Genomic DNA, 14,133 nt, shown 5'->3' with positions numbered 1-14,133 from the left:
TTAACACCTATACTGGGACAATTTTGAACACTAGAGGTGTATATTTCGTGCAAATTAGTAACATAAAATAGATTTGTTATTGTTAACATTATTGGTAATACTGTGGTTTTTGATACCATTCTGGTAAAACTCACTAGTTTGCCTTGTGGAATCAGACACCTTCATGATCCCTGAAACTAGCACTGTGTCTCTTTCTTGAGAAGCTGGAAGAGGACACTATCTAATCTGCCAGGTCTACGGGATAGGGAGACAGGTCTGCATGACGGTGGATGCCTGAAAAGGGTGTCTACCACAGATTTCTGATAAAGGCAATGATGGCTTCCATCTAAGAGATCAAATAATATAGTAACTGAATTATAGAAATAAATCCTATACACTCTTTCTGACAAATAAGGAATCTGAGTCTGTACAGTTAGAGGTCTTGATTAAAATCACTTCAAGCACTAGCAAAATAGACAACTAGAACAGAAATTTCCCATCAGCTGACTGAGAGGAATTTCTACCTTGGCACACTTCACAATGTACAGGATGCATCTCAAAGCGCTCAAATAAATAATGACTGCTGTAGGCCAGAAACGATGCTGAGAACTCTCACACTGTCTTCAAAGGACGGGCACTGAATACCAGCTTACTTCAGCAGGATGGAACTAAGTCTCCAAGAGCATGCCAGAGGATTAGGGACAAAGAGAAGGCCTAATTCAGCTTGTGAGGTCAGGGGAGGATTTCTCAGGAAGCAGAATCAGAATTGGTTTTGAAGGATTCACGAGTTAACAGGCATACAGGAGGGAGGTAGTATTTGAACATTAAGATCCAGAATGAGCTTTAACTGTGACAGAGAAAATACAGGTGACGATGAGGCTAGCAGCTCCAGTCATCATATTCATTGCATCTGTGACTAAGAATATGAGTGGTCATTCGAGAAGCATCTATTCTTCAGTGAATCTCAGAGAGAAAAAGACGGCCGTGAAACTGGGCTTAGGCTACAAGTGTGACTCTGGCCTCCTCTTAAGGTTCATACAAACATCCTTTCTTGGGGTGGCCACCATCCTGTCCCACTTACCACATTGAGATGAACAGACACTCCGGGGTCAGGGATGGGAAGTCGGTGCAGAGTTTCAAGAAGTTCATTCCACTGACTTTCCTGAAAGAAAGGAAAGGACCAAGTAACAAAAGCTGGGATCTGTAGTAAGGTATTGGTGCACAGAGAGACAGGTGAGAGACGCTGGTCCTAAGACAGAAATAGGTTTGATATTCAAGTTGAGCTGGATAAAAGACATTGCTTATGGCTCAAACGCAAGAGCCAAAAAGATCCTCCCACATCAAGTTTGACATTTTCTATTCAGTCAGACACCTACCATGACCACCTTTTATGGATCATATACCATAAGCTTTCAGCATATCTATCCTTTCAACTCCATAGCAACAACTTCTAAAAGAAAACAATCTGAACTTACAGGGCGGAGGTGGTTGGGAGAAATAACAATGACACTGTGAGTCTTGTCTTCATCATCATTACCCTCAATTAATTTTATGTTCACTGGGTATATGTAGCAGCCTCCAATTACAGAAAGTTAGAAATGAAACAAGTTCACCAGCATGTGATACAGGACAACAGTCGTGCATTTTAATTAGGGAAAGTGAGCAGCTGAATAACATACAAAGCAGCACAAATTATTCGACTCAAAACAGATTCGCCTTTAAGATGCTCAAAACAACAGCACTCAAAAAGATTCAAAAGCCACTTCTTTCTTGTGGAACTCTGTGTGCTAATAAAAGAAAGTTAAGTTTACATAGTTAGCCATGCCCTAACTACTGGATCCTTTGTCACCCACTTAGGAAGTGTGAAGCACTAGTCTCGTATCGGACAGTAGGCTGCACAGTTCAGGAGGGAGGTAGGATTGCTGTGTCCAGGTCCTCAGCCTTCTCTGCTTCTGGCAGGAGGCCTGATATGAAAGGGATGAATTTAGTTTTCAAGTTTGATTCAGTATGACAGTCAAGTTTCTCAGAGGACATACAAGCTTGAGCGTGTGTGCATAGGGTTGGTTTTATTCTGAAGCAGTTTCATACCTACAGAACAATTTTAGAAAAGGATGAAGGCTCTTTCATTTCCTCAATTGTTTGAGAATAAGTTGTTGGCATTATACTTCATATACTTCATCATCTACACACACAGACACAGACACACACACACACACACACACACTTCAAAAAACCACATTTAATCACCACAACCAGGAAATATGCCTCAGCACTGCCATCAAATCCTGTCCAGTTGTGCTGTGCATGTCCTCATGGCAATCAAATTAGTTTAGAAGCATGAGCGGCCTTCAGCAGGGCTCACTCTTGAGACTCCTTTTGTTGGAAAAACCCCCGTCTTTCCTAAATCTGTAGGATGCGTCTCAGCTGTCAGATGTTTCCTGATAAATCTCAGCTTGTCCTTTATTGAGGATGTGCCTCTTGACTATTTTATCTCAGATCTCTACTGGGCAACCCCTTCCACAGCATTTAAAAAGCATTTTGTAGCAGGGCATCTTATGGGAGCATTCCATCACTCAACTTTTGAATTTAGCTCTTATTTATCTTACTACAACTGCACAGCTTTCATTTGCTGTATATTGTCTTGATGCCCCAGACTAAGATAACTGGGAATCTCTTGGCCCTTGTGTCTTGAGGACATATCCCTGGTATGTATCTTGGAACCCCATGTGTTTATGCTTGCTGTTCCTTGGGAATGCTGATGCCAGGTCTTCAGTGGCCAGAGCCATCATGTACCACATACACAGGTCACTACATACTTCACATCTCAACTTACTTTTCTCTTCACACACTTAAAGCTTTAGCTTCACAATGATGTCTCCAATTTCAGGCCATACAGAGTCATGTTCCTTCTCTTTGTATACCGTGACTACACTGCATAAAGGTTAAAAAAAAAAAAAAAGTCTTGCCCTTCTCTTGGGGCTAGATCTTCCTATTTCATACTCTGGCTCCAAGCACCAAGTCACCACTGCTGGTTTCCTTCCTGTTTGGATCTCTGCAGATCTCCACTGAGTTCCCACATCTCACATCATGTCTATCCCCCATCCCTGCTCTCCCACATACATACCCTCATCTTCTTTGACTCCAACACCCAAGCAGGCTGTTGCCCAGCTCAGGTTTCTTGTCAGTCCTTTCATGCAGGTTCCTGTTCAGGGTCTGACAACACTGGGGCCAGGACTCACACAGAAATCCCCATCTCCCACCTTAGGCTACAACACTTGGTGACTCATTGGTCACGTAAATTCCTTCCCAAACAGAAGCTTACCTCACTCAACAATACCACAACTTCTGGATGGGAGAAGGATGTTTTTAGGGAACAACCATACTGGTTTTGTTTGGGTCTTGTTTCCATGTTTATATGATGTATGTATGTGTTCTTGTGTTTGCATGTGCACATGGAAGCCTCTGGCCAATGTCAGGTGTCTTCCTAGATTGCCTTCCACTTTACTTTTTAAGTCAATGACTCTCAGTGAATCCAGAGCTTATTTATACAGCTAGGATTTATGTCTAATAGGCTGCAGGGATCTGCCTACCCCTCCTCCTGAGTGCTTGGATTATATGCCGACAGCTGCTATGCCTGCTGTCGTGTGCTATGTCTGCTATGTGGGTGCTGAAGATCCAAGTTAATGTCTTCATGCTTGTTGACCACGTATACTGTCAACTGAAATCTCCCTTCCTTTCATCCTGTTCTGATCTCATAGTCAACAACTTTTGAACAAGCCAGTTGTAGATAGAGTCCTTACTCTGTGTTATTATAATTCCTTTGGCAACAACAAACTTTGTAGGAATCCTGAGTCAGGAAAAATAGACTCCAGTCAACTAAGTCATGTGACTTATCTCAGTTTCCCATAACTCACCAGGCTCAGAGGACAAAAATACTGATCCCACAGGGTTATCCTCAGTTTATAGCACCCCTCCTTTCCCAAGTTTTCCTTCGCTCGTCCATCTTTCTTTCCTACCTTTCTTCCTTCTTTCTTCCTTTCTTTTTAATTTCTTTAAGACAAGGTCTCATGTAGCACAGACAGGCTTCAAGCTCACTTTCCGGCAAGTGAACTGCTAGCCACCTGAGTTTCCATTTGTAGTTAAGGATGGTTTTGAATTTAGATGCTCCTGGCTGCCTCTCAAATGCTAGGAATATGGGTATACACATTTTTAGATACATTTTAAAAAGAGTACTAGGTTGCATTGTTGTTTTAAAAACTAAAAAGCATAAAGGTGGAGTTAAAAAAAAACCATGAATCAGTCTCCAGTTCAGAGGCAATGTGTTAACATACTTTTATTTATTAATGATACCTTTCAAATTGGGTGAAAACCTGAATGCCTGACCAGAGCTAAATGTGCATCAGAAATCAATGAACAGATCCCAAAGCAGCCTGCTACCTCATTCATCAAAGATACCAGTTCTTCTATGATAGAATTCCTGACTTCATGCTTCCCTTCACACTGAGTGAAACCATTTCTATGAACCATTCCTGCCATCTGTTGTGACCTCTGGAAAACATTTGTCACCGAGAACAATACACTCAACGAAAAGATTTACATATTGTATACTCCCCCTACCCCCAAACAGTCATTTCCCAAAACATGTTTCAGGGAACCCTGCAAATCAGAATTCTGTTTGTCATAGATTAAAAAAGGGTTTGGGGTAAAACAAGAAAGAAAACACTTATTCACTAAGGTGCCCCACTGCAGGCCTTCTGAGAGCCTACATTATATGAATCATATTGAGAAAAAAATTAAAGCAAATAAACACACACAGATTCGGGGCCCTTTAAGCCTAATAATACAGAACTATACTTTCTTAATAGAACATTTTCAGAACCAGGATACTATAGATAAATCAAAAGGAAAACTGCTTATAGCATTTAACAATCATGCTGTATCACTTTAACTTAAAATGTTGCCTTTACAAAAAAAAAGAAAGAAAGAAAGAAAGAAAGAAAGAAAGAAAGAAAGAAAGAAAGAAAGAAAGAAAAGAAAGGTACACAGGCAAATATTCATCTCACTAATAATAGTGAGATTTGTGATTTGTAACTTTTTTTTTTTTGTTTTTTCAGGACAGGGTTTCACTGTCCTGGACCTAGCTCTTGTAGATCAGGCTGGCCTGAAACTTACAGAGCTCCACCTGCCTCTGCCTCCTAAGTGCTGGGATTAAAGGTGTGTGCCACCACTGCCTGGCGAGATTTCTGATTTATTAAATAAGTGAAAAGTTCAACAAATGTTATCAATGAGAGTGTGGGACTTGATTGTGTTGCAAACAATGCACTTTAAGAAAATAGTGCAATTCTTTTGGAAAGTAGTTTGGCAAATGTTTTATAAATACTTATGCCCACAAGAAGCTTGTAACTGCCTATCTAGGATTCTCTTCTTAGAAAAATAATGAAAACTGAAGAAAATATTTTATATTCAAAGATTTGAGTGACTGCTGTCCCTCCCTCTCTCTCTGTATGGCCCCTCTGTATGTAAGGTGGTTATATGTGCATGTGTGTGTGTGTGTGTGTGTGTGTGTGTGTGTATGTGTGTGTGTGTGTGAGACTCTTACAAGGGTCAGAGGAGACATTGGGTTTCCTGCTCTAACATCTTTTTTCCTTCACATAGGGTCTGCCACTGAAGTTGCACCTAGGTTGGGCCACCATGCCCAGGAATCCTCTTGTCTCTACCTCCCACACTGTTGAGGTCAACAGGGACACACACAGCTGCCTCTGGTCCTCACATTTTTGCTAGGGTTTTAAACTAAAGTTCTCAGGCTTGTACAGCAAGCACTCTTCTACCAAGTTATCTCCCCAATCCTTTTTACTACTGTAAGAAAGTGTTTAGGTGAGCTAAGGTACAGGCTATGCTGTTAGCCATAAAAAAGTACTTAATATTTTCAACAGAGTGGAAGAAATGATTCTGTGACAATACTTCCCAAATAGGCAGGCTACAAAATTTTAAATAGTGACCCAGACCATCTTTGTCATCATGGGTGGGAGTTTAGGTTAGCACATCATTTCTCCCAAATGTAATTAAGGTATAAAGAACTGCTAAAGGAATTTTCAGACTCTTAGAAGAATTACTATAAAAATACCACAAAACTTCATCAAAATGGGGATTGTGGCAGCTGTTAAGTCACTTGCTAGTTAAGTGATTCGCAACATGGCATGAGCAATTCAGTTTCATGCCTTTGATAAATTATGACTGAATACTTTGTGAACTTTCAGGGTTGTTGGGAAAATTTGACATTAATATTGGGAACATGAGCAGTCTAGGTATTATTTATTTAACTCAGAACAAAAAAAATGAAGAAATAACTAAAAATTTTAGCAATATTTATTTTGGGGATGAGGTAATGCATGCTAGGTGAGAGGTGATTTTCTTTTCCCTTCCATTGTTTTCTGAATTTCCCAACTTTTCTACATTGGGCATGCATTAGTTTTTCTTACAAATGTTTTAGTGAAATATAAGGCACATATTACTTTCATAATCATAAAAAGTTTGTTAAAAACAGCTATTTCTTTAAAAAAAAAAAAGACAAATACCTGTTGTTTTGTTGTGTAATCTGCCAAGATGTTAAGGAGCTTATAAAACACTTCGAACCAGGGGAGGTAGCTGAGAAAGACAAAGAAACACAAAAAATGTTAGCATGCAGGTCAAAAGCCTGACTGAAGGCTTAACTCAAACCAAAACATTTCAGGTTTTCTCTACATCCTGAAGATTCTAGCCATGACTGATATAAACCAAAACTGCTTAAATGTTAATTATTTCTGGGTTATAAAAACATGCCTGTGTGAGGCAGAACATTATATGCTCATTATGAAGTATTCCTGTGCCTCAAAACTAGACCAGGTTCACAGAGAGGAAATTCAAACTACAGTCTGCAATGAGGCACCATGTTTGAGTGACTAGGCCTCTCCCACCATTCCACACTCTCTAGAAAAGCATCTATTCTACTTCTCATGATTGGACACAGAGCAAAACCCAGCATGCCCATTTTTGGCCTCTGTGTCCCACATGCCCTACACAACACAAACCAATCATGTTAGTACACTAGACCCGCTACCTCTACTTCACCTCTGCTATACTGGCTGTAGCATGAATGGATAACTCTCTTCTCTCTCTGCTATCCAGCAGGTCATTGCTCCTCTTATTTCACAGGATGGTCTGCCAGCAGAACTCACTCTTGAAATTGGCCATCTGTATGGCTATGAGAATGGCCTACCAAAAATGGAAGTCTGGATGGGCCTGGTCAGAGAGGGCAAAGCTGCACAGGCAGCCAATGATATGCAGCCTGAGGTTTCTTCCCCCTTCCTGGTACTCACTTCTGATGACCAAAAAGACAAAGTAAAGAAGGTTGGCTTGGGGATTGGGGGTAGCAAGTGTGAGCCACCAGCAGCAAGAACACAGACATTTGTCTGAGAGGACACATGTGGGGCCCAGACCCAGCACATCTGACATCAGCACCAAAGCCCAAGGAGGCTTGGAGGCCACCTAGGTAACCAGGTAAAGAACAAAGTCATGAAGGGGAACAGAGAGCTTAGGCCAGGACGTCAGAGCCTCTTGTCCTCCCTGGGAACCCAAGATACAAATAACCCACTAGAGTCTTCTGTAGTTATGTTAGTTTTGTCACTCACGTCCCGCCTCTTATTCCCCACACCAAATGACCAAAGTGGGGAGGGACAAAAGATTCTGAGAAACTTGAGCCTCCCCAATGGAGGGATATGATTCACAGAACCTTCTTTTTGTTTTTCTCCACTCTGATACCTGTTACTAATAAGTAAGTAGTATTCATTATTATGAATGAATAAAACATTTTCTTTTCTCCCCAAAACCTAATCCAAGTCTACACAGTACAATTACTAAAGTGACATCCTGTTGCTACAAGATCCAGCAGTCCAGGAGGGCTTCTGTGGCTCTCCCTTCCCAGGATCTTGACCAACTCTCTGACTCTTCTTGTCCCAATTCCTTCTTTTCCATGGTGCTCATGCATATACCACTGCTACAATGCCTCCTCCTTCAGCATAGCACTCATTGGCATGGTTGTTTTCTCAATAGATTACACAGAGAATGCAGCACATCTTCCTTTGCTGTGTCCTCAGCACCAATGGAACTTGGCCCTACATTCTTATAAACACACTCGTGTGCAGGTATGCGCATGCACGTGCACACACACACACACACACACACAGAGAGAGAGAGAGAGAGAGAGAGAGAGAGAGAGAGAGAGAGAGAGAGAGAGCTAGATGAAGACTAGTAGATTGCAAGGGCCCTTAGAGCCAAGGAAAAGTTAGGGAGAATGATCCCTGCCCCCACTTTACATGCTTTGTTCCCTCTTAGGAAAGTTCCCAAAACTACTGAGAAGAGGCATTTGAGAAGCTTGCTGTTCAGGTCTGCTCACATCTATTCTGCCACACAAATGGTGTTTGTTACTGATAGCCTGGACCCAAGGCAGGGCCCAGATGTGACAGCCTGCTTGGGAGAGGGGATCAGCACCCTGTATAGATTACTGCTGAACACTGAGAATAATAAATGAAGTGAGAGGTAATAGAGAGGATAGATAAAGTGCATGAGCTCCTATCTGTGACGTCTGTCTGAAGCCAGAACATGCTAACTGTAAAATTTAAGTAGCTTATCACAATATACTGATAAGCAATTTAACTTTTCACTTCTATGACAGTATTATCACTTATGTTAATATGTTTCCATCAGCTCTGGCAGCCACATATGGATGCTTCCAGAGCAAATGGCTGCTGCCACTCTTCACAGTACTAGCCCTGGCAGAGCAATGTAAACATTCAAGAGGGATTAGGCACAAGATAACATGCTCCGTTCCTCTTCTGCTAAATAAACCTTCATGAGTTAAAAGCCATTAGAATATAACAAGAAACCCCCCCTCCCAAGAAAACCATACAAATTAGAGGATTCTTAGTAAACAAACCCAACCTGAAAGAAAATTCCACTAGGTAAACCCAGCAATTGTTAGTCAGGAAAGGAAAGGGACAAGTAGAGGAGATGCACAGGAAAGAAAGCTCAGTTCCTTTTGTGAATGGATACAGGAGCAGTACAGCAGAGCAGCCTGCTTCTCTCAGGCTCTGGACTAGATACAGAGCATACCACAGTAGTTTGAGACAACTAGTCAACTCACAGACAGCCTGGCATGCACTTTGCAGTCTCAGTAGCTTCATTTGGTGAAGACTGCCTGGCCCACAGAGCCAGCCCACTTCACTCTACCAGCTTCTGCCTCTCCAAACCAATTCCTTTGGTTATGGTGGGCAGAACCATTGGCCATGGACTCTTCCCTTCTGGTCTGACTAGATAGAACTGTTCCCCATATGTCTTCACATGTGTGTAGACAGATGAATGTCCAGTGACGGCAGTGGTATGGTTTTGAGACTATTCTGCAGCTGTCTTCTTCAGAGCATCCCCGCTTCCCCAGCTAGAAGGCCTTGGTTCACAGCTGAGCTCTGTCGGCTGGCACTTCCCATCCTGTTTCATTAGTGCTTGCACTCGGCAGGCCGCACTACCAGGAGGCTGCAGTGAAGACATGGAGCCCCCATTCCATCCTGTGTGTGTCTGTCAGCAGTGAGTAAACAGTGCCTCCCAGTTGACACAGGAAACAAGTACTCTATCAGATAAAGTACTCCCTGGCCATTTTCAGGGCCCCAAACTCTTAGGCTGGGTGTACTTCCATCTCCCTGCAGGAAAACAATCTGTGGTAAACTCTGTCTAAGCACTAGGACTAAAATGATAAATGACAAGGAAGTTCTGGTCCAGAAAAGAGATGAACACAAGAGAGGGCATCTAGGCAGGAGAAGTCAGTTATCCTTCCCAAGCACTTTTACTTCAGGTCTTTGGAGTGATACAGAATCCTAATGGATCATGATTACGATCCCATCAGAAGAAACGGAAAGAGCAGAGGAGACCTGCGTTACAGCCACCAGCCTGGATTCACACGCTTCTCACAGTGCTGGTAGCTTGGTCCTCATGTTAATGGGAAGTGCTGTTTTGTGGGAATCCACAGAAGATCTCAAAGTTAGGAGAGTTAAAATAGTGCCACAGAAACCTCTCGAATTGGCCTCCTGAGTATTGTAGGCCCATGGAGGTGGTACAGCCATGGGTTCCAGATACTGCTTTAACAACAGCCCACTTCACAGTCATCCTTAAATGACCCATCATGCAGCAGTGATGGCCTGTATGGACAGAAACCAGCTAGCCTGAATGTCAGGCACAGGCTGGATAAAAACCTTCTACTCCCTCCAGAAGTGTTCTCAGGAACTGAGTCTAAGTGAGGTCAGACTCATGGTCTTCTGATCTCCCTTAACTAAATGGATGGTTTAAGATAGCCATCTTGCTGGGGGTTGTGCATGGGATAGGATTTCATATCTGTATCCAGCTAACAGACGAGAGAGAGAGAGAGAGAGAGAGAGAGAGAGAGAGAGAGAGAGAGAGAGAGAGAGAGAGAGAGAGTTACAGAGCTCAAGAAGGAGAAAAGGTAGCCGGGCGGTGGTGGCGCACGCCTTTAATCCCAGCACTTGGGAGGCAGAGGCAGGCGGATCTCTGTGAGTTCGAGGCCAGCCTGGTCTACAAGAGCTAGTTCCAGGACAGGAACCAAAAAGCTACAAAGAAATACTGTCTCAAAAATCCAAAAAAAAAGAAGGAGAAAAGGTGATGACAACAATGGTATAGAAAGCCAAGCATAACAAAGAAATCATCTGGGAGGCAGCTAGCTGTGGAAATGAGAGCAGGGCATCAAGGTAGGGCAGCCAGATGGGGGAAAGATGGGAGGAGGGAGCCAATGCAGGATAGCCAGGAACTATGCAAGCAGATGAGAAGGATGTCTATGGTAGGAGGAGGTGACAGTTCCATCTAAAATATCAGTCCAAACATAGTGAGGGAATGTAGGAGTGTAACAGGAGCCTGGTGACATCCAAACAAAGTGGTCAAATAACTAGGCATGCAATAGAAACCAAGGATCTTGATAATAGACACATTAGAAATATGGTTAGGGAAGAAACAAGAATGAATCCCAGCTGGATATAATTGTGAAATAATGGCATATAGACATAGCTAAGAGATAGAAATAAAACACAAATGTACACATTCAGATCACACACACATACTCACACACACAGTTTCTAGACTGAGTGACAGAGAAGGCCTGTGACAAGAGATGCTTCATTTATAATGGGGACCCTCAGTGCCTAGTTATGGACTTCCAAATAGCATTCTCTACTAAGAATGAAGGTTTTCTGAAGAAAAAAGGCCGGAGTTAAGAAATAGTTTGTGCCATAAGAAGCAAGGCAGTGTTCAACACATGATCAGAACATTATCAATAGGAGATCCTACTGACTGAATCTGTGACAATTTGACCATCAAAGCACATAACAATGAAGGGATTATATGGAGACCAGGTAGATAAAAATGACAAACAGAATATTTGCTGAGTGATGGAGCTACTTGCACAATCTAAAAGTAAGTCCTCACAATCAAATTATATATCACAGGGGAAACAGAAAGGAAAACCCTGAGGTTACAACCTTCATCAAATAACAGAACAGAACAAAATAGTGTGCCACCAGACAGAATGCCACAGAAAACAACACAACTTTATCACACCCTTGATGTGGAAGCAGAGCCTCATCTCAAGAAAGCAGCAGATAAATGGCACAGAGGGCCATTCTCCAATACAAGAGTCTCACTGTCTTGTTTATAAATATGGAGGAAATCTTGAGGAACTGGGCCAGACTGAAACACAGACATACTAATAATCCAATGTTAATTCTGAATCTGATTTCTTAAAATCATAAAGGAACTGCTCAAAGATTTCATTAACTTTTTCATTTTTATGACTGGCATGTAGTTATGTAAAAGAAAACAATGTTTTTAATGCACACTAAAGTCTTATCTTTATGAGTTATCATTTTAGTAATATGTTTCTAACAGGGGAGGAAAAAGCATCCCTTTGTGTTGAGGTTCCATTTTTTTCTATAAGTTTGTTAGTATTTGAAACAATACACACAAAGCAGTGTCTTCCTCCATCAAAAACAACTGGAGTGTACACTGTAATGAGCATGGTCAGAGAGCAGGCACATAGCACTGAGAGAACAGTGCTGGCAGCTGGGCAAGCCGCTCTCTGTCTCTCAGAGGCTACATTCTGAGTGAACTGGGACCACGTGAGCTGGAAAAGTGGGAAGCAATGGGCACAATGATCAGTACAAACAAAAATACCTCTCACAGACAAGGGCTAGAGCAAAGGCAATGGTGAAGGCCAGAGAACATGGAGGGTTGGACTCTGAAGGACTGAACTAATTAATGGACTTCATGTTACTGAGAACCTGAGATAAAAAGGGACCAAAGAGACAAGGAGAGGGAAGAAACATCCAATGGATGAGTATTTAAAACCAGGAGAAAGTGACTACTTCTCTCTCTAAACTCAGTTCTATCAGAACCAGTCAGTGTCTCACTTCCTTTCCTGAGAGGAAAATCTTAGCTAATATAATCCAGTAAGATTTAAAACTTGAAAAAGATCAATAAAATACACTGGCTCTAGTTTAGAAGAAAACAATAAAAGGAATTTATTGTAACATTTACTAAGTCAATATTTGGGCATATTATATAGGAGATAAAACGAAGTGACAGCAGCCTGGCAGACGCTGGACATCTGGGGAGGTGAGTCAAGACTAAGGGCAGCAAGGTGGAGCAGAGGCTTCTCACTGTCCCTGGTAAACTTCTAAGGTGCTCTTGACTGCAATACCAGGGAGAGGAATTCTTCTCTTGTTTCCTGTCCACAGATTTGCCAGGATTCATCAATGGCAAAATGTATCCTGGTTAAGATGAAATAGAATTTGTGTTTAAAGCTCTCATATTAAAAAAATAAAACAAAACAAAAAAACTCACATGGGTGTTGTGTGGTGGCGCATATAATCCCAGTAAAGGCAGAAGGATCAAGAGTTCAAGATCAGCCTCAGCTACATAGCAAGTTCACAACCAGTCTCATTTATATGAGATCTATCTCAAAAATAGCATGATAAAACGAATGCTTAATAAATAAACAATCCCAAAACTTCATGTGAATTCAGCTTTAATACTTCCTGCTATGGCAACCTGAGAACAGTCTCTCAAAGATTTGTGGACTTCATTGATTAAAAAAGCAACCAGGGCTGGAAAGACAGCCCAATGGTTAGGAACACTGGCTTCTCCTTCCGGAGAACCTGAGTTCAGTTCTCAGCAGCCAGGTTGGGTGGTTCACAATCACCTGTAACTCTAGCTCCAAAGAATCTGACACCCTTCCTGGACTCTGTGAGTACCTGCATACACATGTAGATACACCTATACACAGGCATACACCTACACATAATATTAAAATAATAAAAATAAGTATTTTTAAAAGAAGTGATCAACTACATTGCTCAAAGTTTATGTGTTTTCACTGGCAGTTAATTTTTGCCTGAGAAACTTTTACATGGTGTATAAAATAGGTGTGCAAACCAAGCATTTAGCAAGAATAAGTCATAAAGAAATTCACCTTTATTATTTAGTAAACATGTAATTTTACCATTTACTAAATATAATGGCAAATTTGCATACTAATCAGATTGCTGTGCTTGCTTACTTTCACATGAAAAAATAAATTCTGACTAAATATTTGATGCCACAGAGTATCATTAATGTCTTTCAGAGAGTTTATCTTTTTTTATTGGTTTGTTTGAGACAGGGTCTCACTCTGTAGGGATCAATATTTTTTACTTTATGATCGCCAGTGTGGAGAATACTGCTTCACACAAATATTTAGTACAAAATGGCAGCAGCTTAAATAATTTTTAAAATCAAATATTCTAATGCTATATAATCTGATGATATGCTAATTTGATATTTATTGATGGCAGGAAATTATTTAAAGTATTTGATTTCCATAATTAAGCTACTATGTTTCTGTAAGAGCAGAAGAGTTTGTGTAGACAGTAAAAAGCCTGCAGTTCATGATAAAATACTTCTGAATCTACAGTAAGGAGCTGCTTGCAGAATTGCTGGGTGGCTTGATGCATGTGCAGTGCGATACAGGAAAGCCTGGCCAGAGACACTGAGAGTCATTTCATATTTGATCTTGAATTGATTTTTGCT

The 14,133-nt window shown here is 41.3% G+C and overlaps 1 protein-coding gene across 5 annotated transcripts in view; it reads right to left on the bottom strand.

Annotated features, from left to right (window-relative positions):
- Dennd1a (DENN domain containing 1A) overlaps positions 1-14,133 on the bottom strand; it is a 555,957-nt gene that overhangs the window by 253,240 nt on the left and 288,584 nt on the right. For all 5 annotated transcript variants that reach the window (XM_057754486.1, XM_057754484.1, XM_057754482.1 and 2 more), the window contains 2 exons: positions 6,555-6,624; positions 1,061-1,141 (listed from right to left, as the gene is read on the bottom strand). In XM_057754486.1, coding sequence (XP_057610469.1) covers positions 1,061-1,141; positions 6,555-6,624 — 151 coding nt within the window. The remainder of the gene's footprint in view (positions 1-1,060; positions 1,142-6,554; positions 6,625-14,133) is intronic.

This window comes from Chionomys nivalis, chromosome 22, assembly GCF_950005125.1.
Source record: "Chionomys nivalis chromosome 22, mChiNiv1.1, whole genome shotgun sequence".
Taxonomy (NCBI): domain Eukaryota; kingdom Metazoa; phylum Chordata; class Mammalia; order Rodentia; family Cricetidae; genus Chionomys; species Chionomys nivalis.
Note: the sequence above shows the minus strand (reverse complement) of the source record. Positions and strands in the feature narration are given on the sequence as shown.